We start from the raw sequence: 24,061 nt of genomic DNA on the forward strand, positions 1-24,061 counted from the left end.
GCTATAAAATGTTGTAGAACCTTGAATAAAGCTGGCACTGCTTGGACATCATCCACCGTGTCCCTCCTGTCCCCATCTCTTTACTTTTCTTTTATTTTCCTCATCCCCTTACCCTCGGGACCCTGATCGTGTTGCCGCAGAGCGCGCAACATTCTCCAGTTGATGATACTAGAAGCACAGTGTCAACACTTGCTTTTGTGGGCTTTTGTGGGTATGAGATCCTTCTCAATATCCAGTAGTGATAGAAATACAGGTAATACCTAAATGATGGGAAATTTGATACTGTTTGGTAAGTAACACATTCTCTTCCTTTTGTGAAATGTGTAAGAATCCATATGTTATGACCCAGAACTTCCACTCCTATTTCTGGAGGAAGTTCTACATAGGTGTACCAGAAACATGTGTAAGATGTTTATAGCAGAACTGTGTTGAAGAGAAACAACTTTAAAGAACCCCAAACTCAAATTTCCATTTACAGGGAAAAGAGAGATTATATATGCTCTCTTGGCAAAACAGAAACACCTGTGATAGAAACAATTAAAAGAAGCTTATAGAAGATGGCACACAAAATAATCATGTTTTTCTAAGACATCCAAACAAGGAAAACTAAATAATACATCATCTAAGTTAACACACATCTATGGTAAAAACTGAAGGAAGCAAAAAATGTTAAAAAAAAAAAAACATGTTTTTAAAAACAAAATTTGAAGGTGCTGTATGTCTGAGAAGAGATGCAGAGAGACAGGATATGGGGTGAAGTGGGTGGAAATATTCAATGATATAAGAAACATTCTAGCTTTAAATTTGGGAGCTGAGTTCACAGGTATTTATGTTTTGCTTTACATTGTGTATATGTATGTGTGTAAGTAGTATCATATATATTCTACTGTAATGAGCAGCTGAATACATGTAACACTTAGAAAATGCAATAAAGGACAAAGCCAAGGGTGAAGAATGATGTCAGCAGACATTACCTTTTTCAATAGACTATATCTCAAAACAGTTTTACTGTCATGGCAAAATGGAGCAGAAGGTACAGAAGGCTCCCATGTATCCCCTGCCCTCACACACCTATAGCCCCCACTATCAACAACTCACATCATTCATTGTACAATTCATGAACCCAAACTGATCCATCTTTCTCCCTCCACATCCATGGTTTACATTGGGGTCACTCTTGGTGCTATGTATTCTATGGGTTTTGACAAAAGTATAATTTATCCATCACTGATCCACCATTGTCATATCACACAGACTGGTTTCACTGGCCTCTATGCTCCATCAACTTATCCCTACCTCCTCTGAACCCTTGGAAACCACTGGTCTTTTTATTGACTCTACAGTTTTGCCTTTTTTAGAATGTTATGCCTTTGGAATTGTGCAGTATTTATCCTTTCCAGATTGGTTTCTCTCACTTGGTAATATGCATTTCAGTTTCCTCCATGTCTTTTCACGTCAGCTGTCATTTAAAGAGCCTTCTGAATACTGAGTGGTAAGTGGAAGTACTCCAGGTCACTAGTGCCTGGTGACACTACTGAACCCCAGGGATGAATTTTCCCTGGAGACAAACAGGTGACCATCCAAGGAATGAGTATGGAATTGGCATTGGGCTTTTTACTGGCAACAAGGCATGCTTGAAGAAGATAGATCTTTAGAGTTCTAAGAGAAAATGTTGTTGTATCTAGAATTCAGAACTCAGTTAAACTATTGAGAGTGATCACAAAATAAAGGCATTAATTCAAAACGTGAAGACTCAGAAAGTATACCACACAGAGAACTTTTTTCTCACTTTGAGAATGGACTCAATGTAAATGACCAGGCAAGAGGAAATCCAAGAAGCACCAGCACCACCAACATAATGGACAGATAAGAGTGAGCCCTGTGCTCCAGGTTGGGAGAGCAACTAGTGCAAGTGATAATGAGAATTTAAAAGTATTGTATAGAACACCTTCAGAGAGATCCCTAGCCTGCTCTTCCTCAGGGGAGTAGTCCCATTCTACTGTCATTTCCTCTCTTTCTCACCACTGAGCATTGCTCTGTCTAGCTACTTCTTTTTTTCCCTGCTTTTTCTTCTTAAATATAGAGCCCCAAACAGGATGACTCTGTGTGGCCTGAGGCTTGATGAAATGACCTGTGAATGTTGACAGCAGCTGGTCCTTCAGTCGAATGCAGGGAAATGCACATCCAGAGGCCAAGGAGGGAAGGGCTGTGATTGGAGAGGGTACAGCTCCTTTGTGCTGGGTCCATGCAGGAGTGAGAATCACAGAGGGAAGAGGTCACTCACAACTACTAGTTCTGTAAGGAGCTTCTTGTTGGTATTGTTTTTTCTGTTACTGTGGAACAAATACTCTGAAACTTAGTGACTTAAAACTAGTGTTTATTTGCTGACAGTTTCTGGGGGTCAGTAATCTAGGAGCAGTTTTAGTTGTGTAGCTCTGGATAAGGGTCTCTCCTGAGGTGGTAGTCAAGCTATCAGCTGAGTTGCCTCTTCTGAAATCTTGCTAGGGTGAAGGATTTACTCCCAAGATGACTTATTTACATGGCTGGCAGTTAGTGCAGGCTGCCTCTGATGCTTCAGAGCCTCTCCAGCAGGTTAGTATAAACTTTCTATGGTTTCTAGGCAGAGAGGGGAAAAAAGGAGAGGGAGAGTAGGAGGGAGACAGAGAGCTGGAGCAGGAGCAAGAGAGATCCAGTGAGCAGAGTGTTTATAAGACAGAGCTGCAGGCTTTTCATAACAAAATTTTGGAATTTATGGACATTTTATTATTGCTGTCATACTCTATTAGTCATTCTAGGGGAAGGGATTAAACATAGCCCTAAAAACAGGAGAAAATGTTGGAGGCCATCTTAGAGTGTCTACCACTGACCTAGGGGCAGGTCAAGATTGTATGAGTCCACAGAATGTGAGGTGAGAGGTGAAAGAACATGGGCATCAGATAAATGGCGTTAAGGGGTGGATGTCACAATAAGACTGTGTGTCACACTGAGCAAATCTTTTCTTCCACCTTTGGATCCAGGCTCATTTAACAAATGGCAAGAAGTAGAACATATTTGGGAATTTCGTGACATGGGTTCAAAATGAGCAACTCAGCTCATTTACCTCAAGAAACTTAGATTCAATAAAAGTGGAAGTAACTGATCTTGATTGGGAATTCAGAAAGGGTACAGTGTGAAGAGAGGATACCAGATGTTCTGACTTCCCTCTAGAAGGTTCCTGATGACATCAACTCTTCAGATGATGGAGTCTTTCAGGATTTTCTTCAAGATGGTTCTGGTGTCCTCAGCAACTATTTCCAGGAGGCGTCTGTGTTTCCACTTTCTCAGAAAGTTGATAATAAAGTCGCCTAACAGTGGGATGTACCTCAGAATTGTATATAAGCAAGAGGATGTATTACAATTCATGCAAGATACTGCCCAGTCCCCTCTAATGATAGTGTGCAGATCCCGAGACTTCATAATGGCCCTGTACTCCTCCATGGCTTTCCCCATACTCTGAGCTATCTGTTGGAGAGACTCATCATCCACACCAAAGAACAAGTGGTAGGCTATCAGACACTCCCCAAGATCATCTGCATTCCAAATGCCAAGGGTGTCAAAAGACTTTGAGGCTATTTTCCCCCTGAACATGGTCACTTTGTCACTAATGACCTTCTCATAAGTGTGGGACAGATTCTTTAGGGGACCACAGTACCTGATATCAGAAATGTCCCTGTTCAAGGTGTTCCTAAGCTCTGGGAAGTCATGCAATAAGGGCTCAAAGCTGGAGACCAGGAATATGATGGGTTCGAAAACCCTCTCCTTCTGGAGATTTTCCTGAATATTCGCCTGAATATTCTGCAGGAGACGTTCTTTCAAGAGAGCACTTGTGCTGAGGTCCCTGTCCAGCTTGGTCCAGACAATGTAGAATCTCTTTCCCAGGACCTGGATGGCCTTGGCAAGCTTCACAAGATTCATGCTGAACTGTTCAGATGCAATAATGATGAAGAGGTCATACCAGCTAAATTTCATCTCCTCCAGGTAGTTCTCCAGACTTTGGGTGCCTGCCCCTGTTCCAGGTAGGTCCCACAGTTCCACATTGGGAAAGTGGGGGTAAGAGTAGCAAGTGGGAATCTGGGTGGTTTTTACCACCCCTGTGGGAGCTGAATCCTCCTCATCATGCCCAATTCCCCGCAGTGCATTGATGAAAGAAGACATGCCATTGCCAGAGTCCCCAGTCACAGCAATTCTCAATGGGACACTGGATGCTCTCTCCAGGGTCTCCCTGACCATAGGGACCACCTCCAGCAACTTCCTTCCTCCCAAGGCCTTTTCAATGTTTATGGCAGTCTCCTTAGATAAGCTACTCCAGCCCATATTGTATGGCATATCATAGTTGGAGGATGTAAGTAATGGTGTGTGAAGAGAGTGGGTGGGCTGTGTCACATCGCTGAGCAGTGGAGTGACCTGCAGAAGTGGGAAAAAGCAGTGGAGTTAGGAGGGCCAGGCACACAGGATGGCAGAGGTATCATCAGATCTGGTATCCCAAACTGAGGGTGTCAGATCCACAATCAACTCCCTGCAAAGGCATTTAGATGAGAAACAGCAGGCCTCTGCAAAAAATGTTTGATAGTTTGTCAAAAATTTACACATATTTAACCATTAAAAATGAGGAAATCCTACCGTTTGTAACAACATGGATGTACCTTGAAAGCATTATGCTAAGTAAAATAAATCAGGCAAACACTACATAATCTGATGTGTGGAATTTAAAAAGAAAATAAATTCATAGAAAAAGAGAACAGACTTAGGAAACAGCAGAGTCATGACATGAGAGAGAGGAGGTTGGAGGAAATGTTCAAAAGGTACAAGATTTCAGTTATAAGTAAGCACTAGGGATGTAATGTACAACCTGATGACGATAGATAACACTGCTGTATGATTCATAAGAAAGTTGGCAAGATAAAATATCCTAAGAGTTCTCATAACAAGAGAATTTTTCTCTTTTTTCTTCTTTCTTTTCCTTTTATTGAGATGATGGATTTTAGCTTAACCTATTGCAGGAATTACTTCATAATATATGTTAATTTACTGTGTCAATACATCCTGTATATGCCTATTTGACATCACTGATATCAAATCATCATGCTATATGCCTTCAACTCATACAGTGAGGTATGCCAGTTATTTTTCAATAAAACTAATAAAATAACTTAAATGGAGTCACCAAATGACCCAGCAGTTACATTCCTAGGTGTATACATAAGAGGGATGAAAACATACATCTACGTAAAACCTGCATGCAGATGTTCACAGCAGCATTATTAACAGTAGCCTTCAAAGGGAATTAACACAGTTGCCCACCCACTGTTCAATGGATAAACAAAAATGATCTTTCCATACAAGAGAACAGCATTGGGAAAGAAAAAAAAATGAAGTATGATACTTGCCACAACATGAATGAACCCCAAAACATTATACTCAGTGAAAGCAGACATCACATCAGACCATGTATTCTATGAAATATATTGGGGATTTCCTAGATTTGAAGTGCAGATGGCATAAGGGAAAAAAAAGCCAACAGTCAAGAGGTACAGGATATCTTCTGGATAATGAAAATGTTCTAAATTTGGTTGTGACAGGGGTACAGCATTGTGAATATATTCAAAACTACTGAAAACTTAAAAGAGATGAATCACAGAATGTGTAAATTATATCCCAATAAAGTTGTTGAAAAGAAAAGCAGCAGAGGTATTCATTCAGGAGATGTGCACATGTTAGGGGTTCAGAGACTGCTGAGGAATGCATAGCAGCTGTGGTACCAATAGTCAGCTCATAAGCAGTCTATGGATGAAGTGGGCTTGAGCAGAAGAGCATAATGAGGGTTGCTCAGTCAGGAGCCAGGCAGGTATAGGTACATCTCCTCCCTGACTGGGTGAGCAGTATGTCCCACTAAGAAGGTCTACAGGGCAGAAGCAAACTTGTTCCAACTCTCCATACCTTTCAATCCTGAGGACTCACCCATTCTCAATACTTATGTCTTCAGAGTCAAGAACAATTTAATTATTTTTAACAACAGTGAAAAGTGCATTTTCCCCCATTTTCCATATATTTCACCACTAATCGCATACCTAAGAAATCCCAGGCCCTCATCCACTTCAATAATTAAGTTGTAATTTTCCAAATGATATCCTACTGATTTTTTAAGTCAGTACTTATTTTTGTACATGATTGTTTATCTTTGTCACTATTGTGATTATAAGTATTTAAATTCTCCTATAAACTTTCTCTTAGGGCAGCCCAGTGGCTCAGTGGTTTAGCGCCGCCTTCAGCCCAGGGCGTGATCCTGGAGACCCCGGATGGAGTCCCACCTCGGGGTCCCTGCCTGGAGCCTGCTTCTCCCTCGGCCTGTGTCTCTGCTTCTCTCTCTCTCTCTCTCTCTCTGTCTCATTGTATCTTTCATAAATAAATTTATTTTAAAAAAAAGACATCTACTATCTCTATGTGCACCAATACAAATTTTAAAACATTTTCTAATTCAAGATTGACTCTTTGCTGAGGAGTTTCCCTGTGAGGCCATGAGGCCTTCTATTGCATGAGGGCTTCTTCCCTCCCAGAGCCATATATGGGGTCTTCAGATGCTTCTGAAGATGAGAACTCACACCCAAATATTCAGGTTTCTGCTCAAAAGGACTGCAGTCTCATCTGTAGAACAAATTTCATATTGAGTTGCAGGTCCCATGGTGCACACTTTACGTATCACACTGGCTTTCCTCTCCACTGGTGGGTCCTGCTAGCATCACTGCCCCCCAGTCTTCTCTGAATACTTTCATCCAGCATTAGGCCTAGACACACCCTGCCAATGAGGAAACTGCCAAGAGCCCTGACAGAGTTTGCAGACAAGCTGGGCCCATGGTAATGTGAATGTTTTCACACTGAAAACTGGTCCCTGGTGTTCTGTCTTGTGCAAGCCAGGAAGCTATGCTACCTACCTCACATGTCTCCAGTGAGGATTTCATGCTAAGGTCCGAGTGGAGCTCTGGGCAGGCCTCCCAGTAACCTCTTGGTGAATCTTCTCTGGTCTTATTAGGATCTCTGAGGAAGACTTTTCTCTGGTTCTTCTTACTCCCTCCAACTCTTACTGCAGTGTATGAAGATTCTGATCTGTGAGTCTGTCTGGGCAGGATCTTCTGCATGCCTTTTCTTGATTAATCTTCTCCAAGCTCTGTTAGACAAGAAATAGTATTATTCCTGGTCACAGATGAAGAAACAGTGTCTCACAGATGAGAAACAAGCCTTAAATGGCATAGCAATGACCTGGGATCCAAGATTTAAACCCACAGTGTGAGTCTCTGTTTCTGTCTGGACAGGAGGGGAGGATGATCCTACTTAATGCTGAATCTCCAGTTCCAGAGGCCAAGGAATGGCTAGATGCTAAGATGCTTCTCTTGGGGATGTGGGTCCATTTGTTGCTGTTAACTGCCATTTACTTCCTCCTGGATACACCCTTACTAATTTGTGGAGAGAATGGAAATCACAGTCCTCTCTCAACTCCCATCCTCACTACACATTACAGAAAACTCACTGATTTCCAAGTGTGAAGGGAAAACCCACAATGTGTTCCCACTTCTCAGAAAATGTTGCAGTGAACTTGACCCCCATTGGGAGATAGAGATGCCTAATGAAATGATCAGGAGATGCTGGGCGTTCAGAGGGAAGGAAGCTGATGGATTATGATGTGATCACCATCGCATCTGCTTAAGGACCAGAATCTTCCGAGGCCTGTGCCCACAAAGTCTTCAGGGTCCTTCACCAAGAGAAGTGCAATAGTCAACAAGGATGGTGCCTCCTCCTGCAAGGAGTGGAAATGCCCTGAGGCAGGTGAGGGTGTGAATGACATGGTGGTTGGGCAAAGCACATATGGCCAAAGCTGGATAGAAGTCAGAAAGATGGAGGTCTGGGCTGGCTCAAGCTGAAGGAACAGTCTGGAATGAGAATATCTAAGATTAGCCCTCTTTTGACCTTGTACTCAAAGCCTTCTTTAAGGGCTCTCTTGACTATTATTCAGAATAACCTGGATTCTTATTTATGGGGTACATAGAGGTTCCTGGAAGCCTGAACTGTCATCATGGCTCCAGGGAAACAATCTCCTTGGTGAATTCCAGGCTCACTGACTTGATTGTATGAAGGGCTTTCTTCTGCTCCTGAGCATGGGACAAGGGTATGGATTCTGTTTACCTGTAAGTTTGCCCCTACTATGGGATGGGGAAGGCTAGATGTCCTTATCAGAGGTCCTTTGAGGCCTAGGAGAGCTAGAACATAAGAACTGAGCTAGAGCCCTTCAATCCTTTCCCTGGTTTGTCTAAACCCCATCACAACCTCCATATGCACCCGTCTCACCTTAACTTCTTGTGTGTTAGATCAATTAAAAAAAAAAACCCTGCTCTCTTCAAAAAGTTAAAGTCCCTGAAAGTACTGTGTTATCCCATGTTAAATACTTGATATCATAATAATATATATGCAGGTCTTGGTACTTACAGTAAATAATTCCCTAGGCTCTGCCTAGTGGCCAGCAGGTGTGGGACACATTTCTATTAGATGAATGAAGCACAATGTACCATTGCATATCTCCCACTTACTGGCTGATGGATAAATTAACTTTTCTTCCTTAATCTGTCATCTGAAATGTTGTAGCCAGTTCTGCCACAGCCCTTTGGAAAACAAGTAGAGGCTGGGGAAAAGTATGACCTCCCCCCATCCCAAAGTAGGTGTGGGAGGTGAGCATAAACCTACCCTCTTCCAGACTATTTCTGTGACCATATCTGACCCAACTGTGGACTTTTCACATATCTGCTCACCTGAGCACCTGTGCTAGACTCTATTGGAGGGGTGACTGAGGCCCCATAGCACTAACCACAGCTCCCTGTCCCCCACTACCTGCTCATCTGGTTCCTGTCTTGCACCTGATTCTATACAACCTTGCACATGGGATCCTCTCAGAATCCTTTTAGGCAGTACTGCCCATGTGACAGTGCCAGGCCAGGTTGGGACAAGGGTAACTCCATGAGAATTTGCAAGTCTTCCAGGAATGGTCAGTGCACATGTGTCTGTAGGACATGAGGCTCAGATTACTGACCCAGAAGTTGAGAAGCCGAGACCAGCCCAATGCAAGCCCAATCTCCCTTTCTGTAGATCCTACTCATGTTGTGCCTCTGATCTTCCCTCTCCAAACAGAGTTTGAAAGTCCCTGAGCAAAGATACATAGGCCTTTATGGAGGGAGCTCAGCAGTTGTGTTTGCAAAGATAATCAGACCTTATATGCAGATCTTTCAAAGTTTTCTGAAGGACACTGGCAGTGAGAGATGCATTCCACATAGGAACTAAGTACATACTCAATACACATGCATACACCTGAAGAAAGAGTTTACCAACAGTTTGCCTTCCCTTCATTTTAATCTATTGTATTCTATTCCTTTGGGTAACTTTTTTGAACTCTTGTTATAATGGACCTAATAGACTTCATAAACTAAGAAGCAGAATGAAAAGCACTCATTAGTGGATTTCCCATGCAGGATCCTTTAGAGTTCATGTCATGCCCAATCATCTTGAGCCATGAAGCAGGGATCAACCATGGACCAGACTAGAAATCCAAGGTAGCAAGGACTTCCGTGATTTTGAACCCAATGTGGACCAAGACCCACATTTCCCCCATTTTATCATCATAGGGAAGGGGTGAGGGAAAAAATCTACATATTGATTTGTTCCAGGAAAGTTTAATAATCACCAATGGGCATGAAGTACAAAAGGACCTCTCTAGGAAGAGAGTATTCAAGAGTCCACTTCACTGACTTCATCTGTGAACGATGGAACTCGTGTCCAGCAACAGGGACAGTTTCTCCAACGCAGATATACATGTGCATTGTTATACTTTGTCTAAGGTCTGTTAGGCAGCTTGTCCCTGAAACCCCACCCCCAGTCCCTAACCCACAGAAGGTCCAGCTGGTGCTCCAGACAGACTGTCCCAATCCCAGGCTACCCTAGAAATTGTCATTGTCTTACATCCTACTTAGATTCTATGAGAATATGAATGGCAAAACTTGCTGTCATTTTCCAACCCTATACCCATCAGAAGACCCTCAATGCTATGAACCTAGAGGTGGTAGGCTCATTGCCTCCATACTGGAGGGCTGAATGGGTTTGAAGCAGACAAAGAGTTTGGGTGCCAAGTTTTGTCCCTGAAGAATGCTAGAGAGGAGCCCTGCTGTGAATATTCACTGAAATGGATAAACCAGTTCCCAAGCTCTCCTGCCCTGAACTCAGACTCCACCTTTCATGTCTTCACACTAGCAGGCTTATTAGCCAAGCTGAACAGTAGGAGTTCTCTCACTTTCCTGCTCCAAGAAGCAGCAGGTGACTGTGATCATGCAGAAATCAGTGGTCTTCCTGGAAATTAGCCATCATGGGCGGGGTGGGGGGGTCCAGCCATTAAACAGAGACAGTTTCCTCTGGGACCATCCAAAACTGGTTTCAGATCCAGGATACTCTGTAAGGAAGGAATGGAATTGTGTTGGGTTGGGGTGTCCTAGGAAGAGCCTAGAGAGAAGGAAAGAAAAGGAGTTAGGAAGTACAAAATTGCAGGGTTTTCTGTTTCAGTGCCTTTTCTGCTCAGAGTTGTATAATTTCTGGATAAAGGTGGTGGCAGGCTCCCAGCCCAAGCTGGAGGGAATTAAGCAAGGGTGGCTTTCAGTTTCTATTCTTGGAAACCTCAAAAAGGGGGAGAACCAGCTTCACTTTCTCCATTCCAGAGGGTGGGACTCCTACAGCATTTGCTTGAAGCTTGTGCAAGATTATTTAAGCATCTTCAGCCCAGAATCCCAGGGAAGGGTAGGGGTGTTCTCAGACCAGCCCTGCTGCATCCTACCTGAGTTTGTTCTTCTAATGTCAGCACCCAGACTAGTGAGAAGTCCACATTCAGCCCCTTGTGAGGCTGGCTTTCAGATAGGTGCAGACACTGCCTGCGAAGTTACTACTTGAGGCTGCGCAATGTGCCCAGCTCAGGGGCTAACTCACTTCCACCCATGGAGATCAGAGTGCAGAAGCTACATTCACTGTGGATTTCACTTCCTGACCCCAGCTGTGACCTCACGTAGAGTCAATGCATCTGCCCCAACCAGGTATCTGAGCCTAGCACTGCTCACTACATCTGGTTGACTCTGGGCAGCTGCTTAACCTTTCAGTGATTGTCATGTTCTCATTCTCATGAGAGAGCAGAAGGAAAAGCAACCCAGGGTGACTGTGGTCACAAGAGGCCCCAGGGAGGGTGCTGTGTGACTGCAACAGGGTGATAGAGAAGGTCTGTTTTACAAATTTCTGCCAAGATTTCAAATGTCCATAACAAGTTATGAAATCCTTCTGTGGCTAAGATATTATTAATATACCATTGCCATCCTGGATTCCCATCCTGGGTCAGGAAAGGACAGCTGACAGGTCGAGGAAAGGGAAAGCAAGGATCATTTTAATGAGCCTGTTACAAGGGACATGCCAAACAATGAGGGCTGCATATGGTCTTCCTGGGTAGGATGAGGAGAAAGAGGTGGAGCTGCCTTTCTGTTCCTGCTCTACCACAGAGGAGGTAGAAGCCTAGAAGGCCTGGACTATGCCTGCTCCAACATCCCAATGGAGATATCAACATGGGCCTTCATTGGATACTCCTATGAGGGACATTCAGCTGGATTGCAAATGTCCTGAGTGAGTCCTTTCCTATTTTGTAGTTCCCCTATGCCATTCTCCTCTATGTAATGGAGGCAGTGGGAGGAAGAAAGAGGAGATAAATCGACACTTTCCTGTCCCTACTGCAGGTGTCTCACTCAGTTGGAGGTGAGGTTGAACCAGGGAAGGGGAGATTTCCACTGTACAAGAGCCTTGAGGCTGTATGTTACACTGATTGGACCTCTACTCATCTGAGTGGAACCAGGAGAGAGGGAATTTCCTAAGCCATTCATTAAGAAGAATGTATTCCCCTTTCTGAACAGAGAAATGTAACAATATACTTATAAATCATACTTCCTGATTTCCTAGTGTTGACTTAGGAGCAGCAAGCCTGACTCTGGACCCTGAGGTGGGCATACTGGGGCATTAGGCTCCAGCCCACTGAGTTCTGAGGACACTGCAGACCAGAGCCAACCAAACAGCACCAGACCCAGAGTGATTCTCACACACCGCTGGGGAGCAGCCCAGCCCTGGGGAGACCCCGAGTGGGAGCTTTCTGTCACCCACTACAAAGGCCCCATTGCCACCAGGGTATCTGAGTCTCAGGATTATTTCCTACCTTAATACTGAGAACTGTAATTGTGTGTGTGTGTGTGTGTGTGTGTGTGCTCCTCTGCATCCACAGCTATTTGTCAAGTTCATGTGTGAACTTGCATCTTTGCCTTGCAGTTTTTTCTATCTGGAATTTCAGGCTCTTACCAACAGTTTGCCTTATCCTCCTACTGCTCCCTGAATCATTTCTCAGTCTTTCTCCCATCATAGCAGTGCTTGTCTCTGTATGTCAGATGGAGTATTTCTCTGATGTCCCTAAAATAGGATAGGATGGAGAGAATAACAATCCAATAAGAACTGACATCCTGGGGGAAGGGAAAGATGGCGGAAGAGCATGGTCCCCAAATCACCTGTCCCCACCAAATTACCTAGATAACCTTCAAATCATGCTGAAAATCTACGAATTCGGCCTGAGATTTAAAGAGAGACCAGCTGGAATGCTACAGTGAGAAGAGTTCGCGCTCCTATCAGGTAGGAAGACGGGGAAAAAGAAATAAAGAAACAAAAGGCCTCCAAGGGGGAGGGGCCCCGCGAGGAGCCGGGCTGAGGCCGGGGCGAGTGTCCCCAGGACAGGAGAGCCCCGTCCCGGAGGAGCAGGAGCTGCACCAACCTTCCCGGGGGAAAGGGGCTCGCGGGGAGGTGGAGCAGGACCCAGGAGGGCGGGGATGCCCTGGGCTTCCGGGGACACTAGCAGACACCTGCGCCCGGGAGAGTGCGCCGAGCTCCCTAAGGGCTGCAGCGCGCACGGCGGGACCCGGAGCAGCTCGGAGGGGCTCGGGGGCGGCTCCGCGGAGGGGGCTGCGGGGCGGGAGCAGCTCGGGGGGCTCGGGGGCGGCTCCGCGGAGGGGGCTGCGGGGCGGGAGCAGCTCGGGGGACTCGGGGGCGGTTCCGCGGAGGGGGCTGCGGGGCGGCGGCCCGGGAGCGAGAATCCACCAGCGCAGGCCCCGGAGCACAGGGCGCCAGGACACAGCCCAGGATCCGGCCTCCCCCGGGACAGGCAGAGGCCAGGAGGGCACAAGACAGCAAGGACGCTCCTGCCCCGAGGAGAGCAGATCAGCGGCCCCGCCCCGGAACCTCCAAGCCCTGCAAACCGTGAGCTCCACAGTTACTGCGGGAGCTGAATCCAGGGCTCCAGAGCTGGCCCCGCCACTGGGGTTGTTCCTCCTGGGGCCTCACGGAGTAAACAACCCCCACTGAGCCCTGCACCAGGCAGGGGGCAGAGCGGCTCCCCCAAGTGCTAAGACCTCAAAATCAGCACAACAGGCCCCTCCCCCAGAAGACCAGCTAGACGGACAAGTTCCAGGGGAAGTCAAGGGACTTAAAGTATACAGAATCAGAAGATACTCCCCCGTGGGTTTTTCTTTCTCTTTTTCTTCTCTTTTTTTCTTCTTTCTTCCTTTATTCTTTTTTCTTTTTCTCTTTTCTTTCCTTCTTTCTCTCCTCTCTTTTTCTCCTTTTTCCAATACAACTTGTTTTTGGCCACTCTGCACTGAGCAAAATGACTAGAAGGAAAACCTCACCTCAAAAGAAAGAATCAGAAACAGTCCTCTCTCCCACAGAGTTACAAAATCTGGATTACAATTCAATGTCAGAAAGACAATTCAGAAGCATTATTATAAAGCCACGGTGGTTCTAGAAAAAAGCATAAAGGACTCAAGAGACTTCGTGACTGCAGAATTTAGATCCAATCAGGCAGAAATTAAAAATCAATTGAATGAGATGCAATCCAAACAAGAAGTCCTAACGACGAGGGTTAACGAGGTGCAAGAACGAGTGAGTGACATAGAAGACAAGTTGATAGCAAAGAGGGAAACTGAGGAAAAAAGAGACAAACAATTAAAAGACCATGAGGATAGATTAAGGGAAATAAACGACAGCCTGAGGAAGAAAACCCTATGTTTAAATGGGGTTCCCGAGGGCGCCGAAGGGACAGAGGGCCAGGATATGTATTTGAACAAATCATAGCTGAAAACTTTCCTAATCTGGGAAGGGACACAAACATTCAGATCCAGGAAATAGAGAGATCCCCCCCTAAAATCAATAAAAACCGTCCAACACCTCGACATCTAACAGTGAAGCTGGAAATTCCAAAGATAAAGAGAAGATCCTTAAAGCAGCAAGAGACAAGAAATCTCTGACTTTTATGGGGAGAAGTATTAGGGTAACAGCAGACCTCTCCACAGAGACCTGGCAGGCCAGAAAGGGCTGGCAGGATATATTCAGGGTCCTAAATGAGAAGAACATGCAACCAAGAATACTTTATCCAGAAAGGCTCTCATTCAAAATGGAAGGAGAGATAAAGAGCTTCCAAGACAGGCAGGAACTGAAAGAATATGTGACCTCCAAACCAGCTCTGCAAGAAATTTTAAGGGGGACTCTTAAAATTCCCCTTTAAGAAGAAGTTCAGTGCAACAATCCACAAAAACAAGGACTGAATAGATATCATGATGACACTAAACTCATATCTCTCAATAGTAACTCTGAACGTGAACGGGCTTAATGACCCCATCAAAAGGCGCAGGGTTTCAGACTGGATAAAAAAGCAGGACCCATCTATTTGCTATCTACAAGAGACTCATTTTAGACAGAAGGACACCTACAGCCTGAAAATAAAAGGTTGGAGAACCATTTATCATTCCAATTGTCCTCAAAAGAAAGCAGGGGTAGCCATCCTCATATCGGATAAACTAAAATTTACCCCGAAGACTGTAGTGAGAGATGAAGAGGGACACTATCTCATACTTAAAGGATCTATCCAACAAGAGGACTTAACAATCCTCAATATATATGCCCCTAATGTGGGAGCTGCCAAATATTTAAATCAATTAATAACCAAAGAGAAGAAATACTTAGATAATAATACACTTATACTCGGTGACTTCAATCTAGCTCTTTCTACACTCGATAGGTCTTCTAAGCACAACATCTCCAAAGAAACGAGCGCTTTAATGATACACTGGACCAGATGGATTTCACAGATATCTACAGAACTTTACATCCAAACTCAACTGAATACACATTCTTCTCAAGTGCACATGGAACTTCTCCAGAATAGACCACATACGGTGTCACAAATCGGGTCTGAACAGATACCAAAAGATTGGGATCGTCCCCTGCATATTCTCAGACCATAATGCCTTGATATTAGAACTAAATCATAACAAGAAGTTTGGAAGGACCTCAAACACGTGGAGGTGAAGGAACATCCTGCTAAAAGATGAAAGGGTCAACCAGGAAATTAAGGAAGAATTAAAAAAGATTCATGGAAACTAATGAGAATGATGATACAACCGTTCAAAATCTTTGGGATGCAGCAAAAGCAGTCCTGAGGGGGAAATACATCGCAATACAAGCATCCATTCAAAAACTGGAAAGAACTCAAATACAAAAACTAACCTTACACATAAAGGAGCTAGAGAAAAAACAGCAGATATATCCTACACCCAGCAGAAGAAGAGAGTTAATTAAGATTCGAACAGAACTCAATGAAATCGAGACCAGAAGAACTGTGGAACAGATCAACAAAACCAGGAGTTGGTTCTTTGAAAGAATTAATAAGATAGATAAACCATTAGCCAGCGTTATTAAAAAGAAGAGAGAGAAGACTCAAATTAATAAAATCATGAATGAGAAAGGAGAGATCACTACCAACACCAAGGAAATACAAATGATTTTAAAAACATATTAAGAACAGCTATATGCCAATAAATTAGGCAATCTACAAGAAATGGACGCATTCCTGGAAAGCCACAAGTTACCAAAACTGGAAAAGGAAGAAATAGAAAACCTGAAAAGGCCAATAACCAGGGAGGAAATTGAAGCAGACATCAAAATCCTCCCAAGACACAAAAGTCCAGGGCCAGATGGCTTCCCTGGGGAATTCTATCAAACGTTTAAAGAAGAAACCATACCTATTCTACTAAAGCTGTTTGGAAAGATAGAAAGAGATGGAGTACTTCCAAATTCGTTCTATGAGGCCAGCATCACCTTAATTCCAAAACCAGACAAAGGCCCCACCAAAAAGAAGAATTACAGACCAATATCCCTGATGAACATGGATGCAAAAATTCTCAACACGATACTGGCCAATAGGATCCAACAGTACATTAAGAAAATTATTCACCATGACCAAGTAGGATTTATCCCTGGGACACAAGGCTGGTTCAACACCCATAAAACAATCAATGTGATTCATCATATCAGCAAGAGAAAAACCAAGAACCATATGATCCTCTCATTGGATGCAGAGAAAGCATTTGACAAAATACAGCATCCATTCCTGATCAAAACTCTTCAGAGTGTAGGGATAGAGGGAACATTTCTCGACATCTTAAAAGCCATCTATGAAAAGCCCACAGCAAATATCATTCTCAATGGGGAAGCACTGGGAGCCTTTCCCCTAAGATCAGGAACAAGACAGGGATGTCCACTCTCACCACTGCTATTCAACACAGTACTGGAAGTCCTAGCCTCAGCAATCAGACAACACAAATAAATAAATCAATGGTATTCAAATTGGCAAAGAAGAAGTCAAACTCTCCCTCTTTGCCAATGACATGATACTCTACATAGAAAACCCAAAAGCCTCCACCCCAAGATTGCCAGAACTCATACAGCAATTTGGCAGTGTGGCAGGGTACAAAATCAATGCCCAGAAATCAGTGGCATTTCTATACACTAACACTGAGACTGAAGAAAGAGAAGTTAAGGAGTCAAACCCATTTACAATTGCACCCAAAAGCAGAAGATACCTAGGAATAAACCTAACATAAGAGGTAAAGGATCTATACCCTAAAAACTATAGAACACTTCTGAAAGAAACTGAGGAAGACACAAAGAGATAGAAAAATATTCCATGCTCATGGATTGGCAGAATTAATATTGTGAAAATGTCAATGTTACCCAGGGCAATTTACACGTTTAATGGAATCCCTATCAAAATACCATGGACTTTCTTCAGAGAGTTGGAACAAATTATTTTAAGATTTGTGTGGAATCAGAAAAGACCCCGATTAGCCAGGGGAATTTTAAAAAAGAAAACCATAGCTGGGGGCATCACAATTCCAGATTTCAGGTTGTACTAGACCACTCTCTTTCACCATACACAAAGATAAACTCAAAATGGATGAAAGATCTAAATGTGAGACAAGAGTCCATCAAAATCCTAGAGGAGAACACAGGCAACACCCTTTTTGAACTCGGCCACAGTAACTTCTTGCAAGATAAATCCACGAAGGCAAAAGAAACAAAAGCAAAAATGAACTATTGGAGCTTCATCAAGATAAGAAGCTTTTGCACAGCAAAGGATACAGTCAACAAAGCTCAAAGACAACCTACAGAATGGGAGAAGATATTTGCAAATGACATATCAGATAAAGGGCTAGTATCCAAGATCTATAAAGAACTTCTAAAACTCAACACCAAAGAAACAAACAATCCAATCATGAAATGGGCAAAAGACATGAAGAGAAATCTCACAGAGGAAGACATAGACATGGCCAACAAGCACATGAGAAAATGCTGCATCACTTGCCATCAGGGAAATACAAATCAAAACCACAATGAGATACCACCTCACACCAGTGAGAATGGGGAAAATTAACAAGGCAGGAAACCACAAATGTTGGAGAGGATGCAGAGAAAAGGGAACCCTCTTACACTGTTGGTGGGAATGTGAACTGGTGCAGCCACTCTGGAAAACTGTGTGGAGGTTCCTCAAAGAGTTCAAAATAGGCTTGCCCTTCGACCCAGCAATTGCACTGTTGGAGGTTTACCCCAAAGTTTCAGATGCAATGATACGCCGGGACACCTGCACCCCGATGTTTCTAGCAGCAATGGCCACAACAGCCAAACTGTGGAAGGAGCCTCGGTGTCCATCGAAAGATGAATGGATAAAGGTTTATGTATACAATGGAATATTACTCAGCCATTAGAAACGACAAATACCCACCATTTGCTTCAACATGGATGGAACTGGAGGGTATTATGCTGAGTGAAGTAAGTCAATCGGAGAAGGACAAACATTATATGTTCTCATTCATTTGGGGAATATAAGTAATAGTGAAAGGGAATATAAGGGAAGGGAGAAGAAATGTGTGGGAAATATCAGAAAGGAGACAGAACATGAAGACTCCTAACTCTGGGAAACGAACTAGGGGTGGTGGAAGGGGAGGAGGGCGGGGGGTGGGGGTGAATGGGTGACGGGCACTGAGGGGGGCACTTGACGGGATGAGCACTGGGTGTAATTCTGTATGTTGTTAAATTGAACACCAATAAAAAATAAATTTATTATTAAAAAAAAAAGAACTGAGATCCTGGGGTCCTGGAATCCAGCCCTGCATCGGGCTCCCCACTGAGCAGGGAGCCTGCTTCTCCCTCTCTCTGTGCCATATCACCGCTCCCCACTCATGCTCTCTATTTCAAATAAATAATCTTTTAAAAAGATTAATTCATCTCTAAATAGCTATGGTTCATGCAAAGCCGTTTATTTTATCTCAACTTATTTATCCATTCTCTGTCAATGCCTATTCTCTCCTTTTTCTCAGTTATGAAGACTGCCGCTAGGAGCACACATCTACATGTCTCCTGTATACAATTTTTTAAAGTTTTTATTTAAATTTTAGTTAGCTAATATACAGCATAATATTATTTTCAGGTGTACAATATAGTGATTCAACACTTACATGCAACACTTGGTGCTCATACAGCCATGTGCACTCCTTAATCCTCCTCACTGGTTTCGCCCATCCCCTGACCACTTCCCCCTTTGGTAAACATTAGTTTGTTCTCCCAGTGTTTATAGCAACATTATGTACAATAGGAAATTATGGATAATGCTGCTGTAAACATAGGGGTGTATGTATTCTTTCAAATCAATATATCTGTATATTTGGGGTAAATACCTAGCAGTGCAAAAAAAAAGTTACCTAGTAGTGCAATTGCTGGATCATAAGGTAGTTCTATTTTTAACTTTTTGAGCAAACTCCATACTGTTTTTCCAGTATACTGGCTACACTAGTTTGCCTTCCCACCAACTGTGCAAGAAGGTTCCCCTTTCTCCACATCCTTGTCAACTCTTGTTTCTTGTCTTCTTTATTTTAGCCATTCTGACAGGTGTGAGGTGATACCTCATTGTAGTTTTAATTTGTATTTCCCCACCCATTCCTTCACTTTTAATTAGAAAACGCCTTTAAGTCTAAAATGAGTCTCTCTGGGTGCCTAGGTGGCTCAGTCAGTTAAGAAGTTGCCTTTGACTTGGGTCATGATCTCAAGGTCCTGGGATCAAGCTGCATATCAGGCTCCCTGCTCCATAGGAAATATGCTTCTCCCTCTCTCTCTCTGCTGCTGCTCCCCCTGCTTGTGCTCTCTCTCTCAAATGAATAAATAAATTCAATCTTTATAATAAAATAAAATAGTCTCTTGTAGATTTTTTAATCCATTCTGATAACCTGTGTCTTTTGATGAGTGTGTAGTCCATTTACATTCAAAGTAATTATTCATAGATATGTATTTAGTACCATTTTATAACATGCTCATCATTGTTTCTGGAGATTTTCTGTTTCTTTCTTGCCTTTGTCAGTTTTGGTCTCTCCTTTGCACTCAAAACTCTTTGGTCTAGGGGAATCTGGTTGGCTCAGTTGGTTAAATGTCTGACTCTTGATTTCAGGTCAGATCATGATTTTAGGGTCCTGAGATCAAGCCCTGGTAGGTCTCTGCACTGAGCATGTACTCTCTCTCTTCCAAAATAAAATAAAATAAAATTTTAAAAATAAAAAAATTAAACACTTTTGTCTGGCCACATAGTATGGGCAGGGGTTTGTTCTAGTCTTCATGGGAAGGGCCTCTCATACCGAGACTGAGGCTAGCTGATTTAGAACGGCAGTCTCACCAGTGTAGAGGACTGAGGCTTGGTGTAAACAAGTTAGGCTGACAATATTAGCCTTGTGCTGCTTCCAGCAGTTGGAGCTAAAATGTATGGGAGGGAAATGGTGCAAGGCAAACGAATTGTTCCAGGAGAGGCATCTATGTGAATGCTTCTTTACAAGATCATGCTCCAAGAAGAGTAAATAATCTCTCTCCTGTGTACCTCAATCATTCTTCAGATCCCTGATCCCAAGCTGCCTCACCTGAGCTGTTTGCCTGCCTTCTTTCCAGAAGCAGCACAGCCAAGTATTCTGACCTCTAAAACTCCAGGCATTAAGCTCAGCTGGTTGCAAGAACTCATATTTAGTCCCTCTTGTTTTCCAAGTCAATGGCTTTGGGAAAATGTTCTCCTAGTGTGTTCCCCCATGTGCTTCTCTCATTCTCTCTCTCTCTCTCTCTCTCTCTCTCACCTTCTCCATATCCCTGGCTTCCTTCAGTTCTGCAGCACCCAACATCCCTTTCTCCTCTAAACCATGACTCCACACTTCCTACCTTCTTCAATGTGACTTTTTCTCTCCCTTTAATTGTACAGCTTGTTCTGTCAGTCTTCTGGTCAATTTCTGAAGTATTCAGGATGATTTTATAATTATCTAGTTGGGTTTGTGGGACAAGAGGAACCTAGGGTCCTCCAACTCCACTGCATTCTTCCTCTCTCCAAGCCAGTCCTTAGTGAGAATAGATGCAATTTTTTTCAACAAAATTCAACATAATATCACAAGAATCATACATCAGAATAAAAGAATAAATGGGATTTATCCCTAGAACCCAAGCATAATTTCACATGAGCAAATCAATGTATACAATATACCACATAAAAGGAATAAGATAAAAAAAACTATATGGTCAACTCAGTTGAAGCAAAAAAAACTTTTTGACAAAATTAAATGTCTTTTCATAAATAAAATGTTCAGCAAATTGTGTACAGCAGGAAGGTAAGTCAACATAATAAATGCCATATAGGCAGGTTCCCAGCTAACAACAAACTCAACAGTGAAAAGTAGAAATCTTTTCCTCTAATATCAGGAACAAAACAAAGATACTTAGTCACACCAATTCTATGCAAAATGGTACTGTAAGTTCTAGCCATAGCAATCAGGAAAAAAAAAAAGATATAAAAGTCATCTATGCCACAAAGGAAGAAGTAAACCCAAGGATTTCACCAAAAACTGTTAAAACTAATCAACAAATTTAGTAAAGTTTCAAGATCCAAACTGAGTATACAAAAATCTGTTGCACTTCTGGACACTAAAAATGAACTAGCTGAAACACAAGTTAAGAAAATTCCAAAAGCACCAAGTAATAAAATTAAATTCCATCCATAGGTGAATGAATTATATATGTAGATATAAAATATAAAATTTATATGTATATATAATATATTTATAAAGTAAATATTACTCAGCCATAAAAAAGAAGAAGGTCTTGCCATTTGCAACAACAACGTGAATAGATTTAGAGAATAAAATGCTAGGTGAAAGAAGTCCATCAGAGTAAGACAAATATCACATGATTTCACTCATATGTGGAATTTAAGAAACAAAAGAAACAAAGAAAAAAAGTAGGAAAAAAAGAGAGAGAGATCCTGAAACACAGAACACAACTGGTGGTTGCCAGAGGGGAGGTGGATGGGTGGGGTTATTGGTAAAACAGGTAAAGAAGATTAGGATCAAACCATATCTGGGGGCATCACAATGCCAGATTTCAGGTTGTACTACAAAGCTGTGGTCATCAAGACAGTGTGGTACTGGCACAAAAACAGACAGATAGATCAATGGAACAGAATAGAGAACCCAGAAGTGGACCCTCAGCTTTATGGCCAACTAATATTCGATAAAGGAGGAAAGACTATCCACTGGAAGAAAGACAGTCTCTTCAATAAATGGTGCTGGGAAAATTGGACATCCACATGCAGAAGAATGAAACTAGACCACTCTCTTTCGCCATACACAAAGATAAACTCAAAATGGATGAAAGATCTAAATGTGAGACAAGAGTCCATCAAAATCCTAGAGGAGAACACAGGCAACACCCTTTTTGAACTCGGCCACAGTAACTTCTTGCAAGATACATCCACGAAGGCATAAGAAAAAAATGCAAAAATGAACTATTGGGACTTCATCAAGATAAGAAGCTTTTGCACAGCAAAGGATACAGTCAACAAAACTCAAAGACAACCTACAGAATGGGAGAAGATATTTGCAAATGACATATCAGATAAAGGGCTAGTTTCCAAGATCTATAAAGAACTTATTAAACTTAACACCAAAGAAACAAACAATCCAATCATGAAATGGGCAAAAGACATGAAGAGAAATCTCACAGAGGAAGACACAGACACGGCCAACATGCATATGAGAAAATGCTCTGCATCACTTGCCATCAGGGAAATACAAATCAAAACCACAATGAGATACCACCTCACACCAGTGAGAATGGGGAAAATTAACAAGGCAGAAAACCACAAATGTTGGAGAGGTTGTGGAGAAAAGGGAACCCTCTTACACTGTTGGTGGGAATGTGAACTGGTGCAGCCACTCTGGAAAACTGTGTGGAGGTTCCTCAAAGAGTTAAAAATAGAACTGCCCTACAACCCAGCAATTGCACTGTTGGGGATTTACCCCAAAGATTCAGATGCAATGAAACGCCGGAACACCTGCAACCCGATGTTTCTAGCAGCAATGTCCACAATAGCCAAACTGTGGAAGGAGCCTCGGTGTCCATCGAAAGATGAATGGATAAAGAAGATGTGGTTTATGTATACAATGGAATATTACTCAGCCTTTAGAAATGACAAATACCCACCATTTGCTTCGACGTGGATGAAACTGGAGGGTATTATGCTGAGTGAAGTAAGTCAATCGGAGAAGGACAAACAGTGTATGTTCTCATTCATTTGGGGAATATAAGTAATAGTGAAAGGGAATATAAGGGAAGGGAGAAGAAATGTGTGGGAAATATCAGAAAGGGAGACAGAACATAAAGACTCCTAACTCTGGGAAACAAACTAGGGGTGATGGAAGGGGAGGAGGGCGGGGGGAGGGGGTGAATGGTTGACGGGCACTGAGGGGGGCACTTGTCGGGATGAGCACTGGGTGTTATTCTGTATGTTGGTAAATTGAACACCAATAAAAATTATTTTATTAAAAAAATAAAATAAAAAATAAACTAGTTATGTTAAAAAAAAGATTAGGAGCACATTTTTGGTGATGAGCACTGAGTAATTTATAGATTTGTTCACACACTATATTCTACACCTGAAACAAAATAACTATATATTAATTATGCTTCAATAAAAATATCATACATCTGTTATAGTAGCAAAAGTCATTTGTTTGCATTTCAATAAAAAAGAAATAAAAGAATAAAATACTTAGGAATAAATCTAACCAAGAAGGTGAGAGACATGTGTACTGAAAATTCTAAGACATTGATGTAAGAAAGTGAAAAAGACACAAATAAATGTGTTTGCACTTGTGGACTGGAAGAAACAATATTGTTAAAATGTCCATATTACCTAGAGCAAACTACAGGTTCTATTTGATCCCTGAATTTTTCACAAAAATAGAACAAATGATCCTAAGATTTTTATGGAACCACAGAAGAACCTGCATAGTCAAGCCAATCTTAACAAAGAATAAACTGGATGTATCACACTTCCTGATTTAAAATTACATTGCAAAGCTATGGTAATCAAAACAGTAAGGTATTGGCATGACAACAGACACAGACCTATGAAACATAAGTACCTAGAAATAAACCCAAGTCTATATAATCAATTTATTTATGACAAAGAATATAAGAATATAAAAAAGGGGTAAGGACAGTCCCTTTAATAAATAGT

At 42.4% G+C, this 24,061-nt stretch overlaps 1 protein-coding gene across 1 annotated transcript in view; it reads right to left on the reverse strand.

The window, feature by feature from the left end:
* Positions 1–974: 974 nt before the first annotated feature.
* Positions 975–24,061, reverse strand: part of LOC144321824 (immunity-related GTPase family M protein 1-like) — a 42,669-nt gene continuing 19,582 nt past the window's right edge. Inside the window, exons 2-4 of the mRNA XM_077911070.1 lie at positions 10,304–10,569; positions 6,969–7,201; positions 975–4,443 (exon numbers count right to left, since the gene is read on the reverse strand). Coding sequence (XP_077767196.1) covers positions 3,232–4,443; positions 6,969–7,172 — 1,416 coding nt within the window. The 5' untranslated portion in view covers positions 7,173–7,201; positions 10,304–10,569 and the 3' untranslated portion in view covers positions 975–3,231. The remainder of the gene's footprint in view (positions 4,444–6,968; positions 7,202–10,303; positions 10,570–24,061) is intronic.

This window comes from Canis aureus, chromosome 10 (assembly GCF_053574225.1).
Source record: "Canis aureus isolate CA01 chromosome 10, VMU_Caureus_v.1.0, whole genome shotgun sequence".
Taxonomy (NCBI): Eukaryota; Metazoa; Chordata; class Mammalia; order Carnivora; family Canidae; genus Canis; species Canis aureus.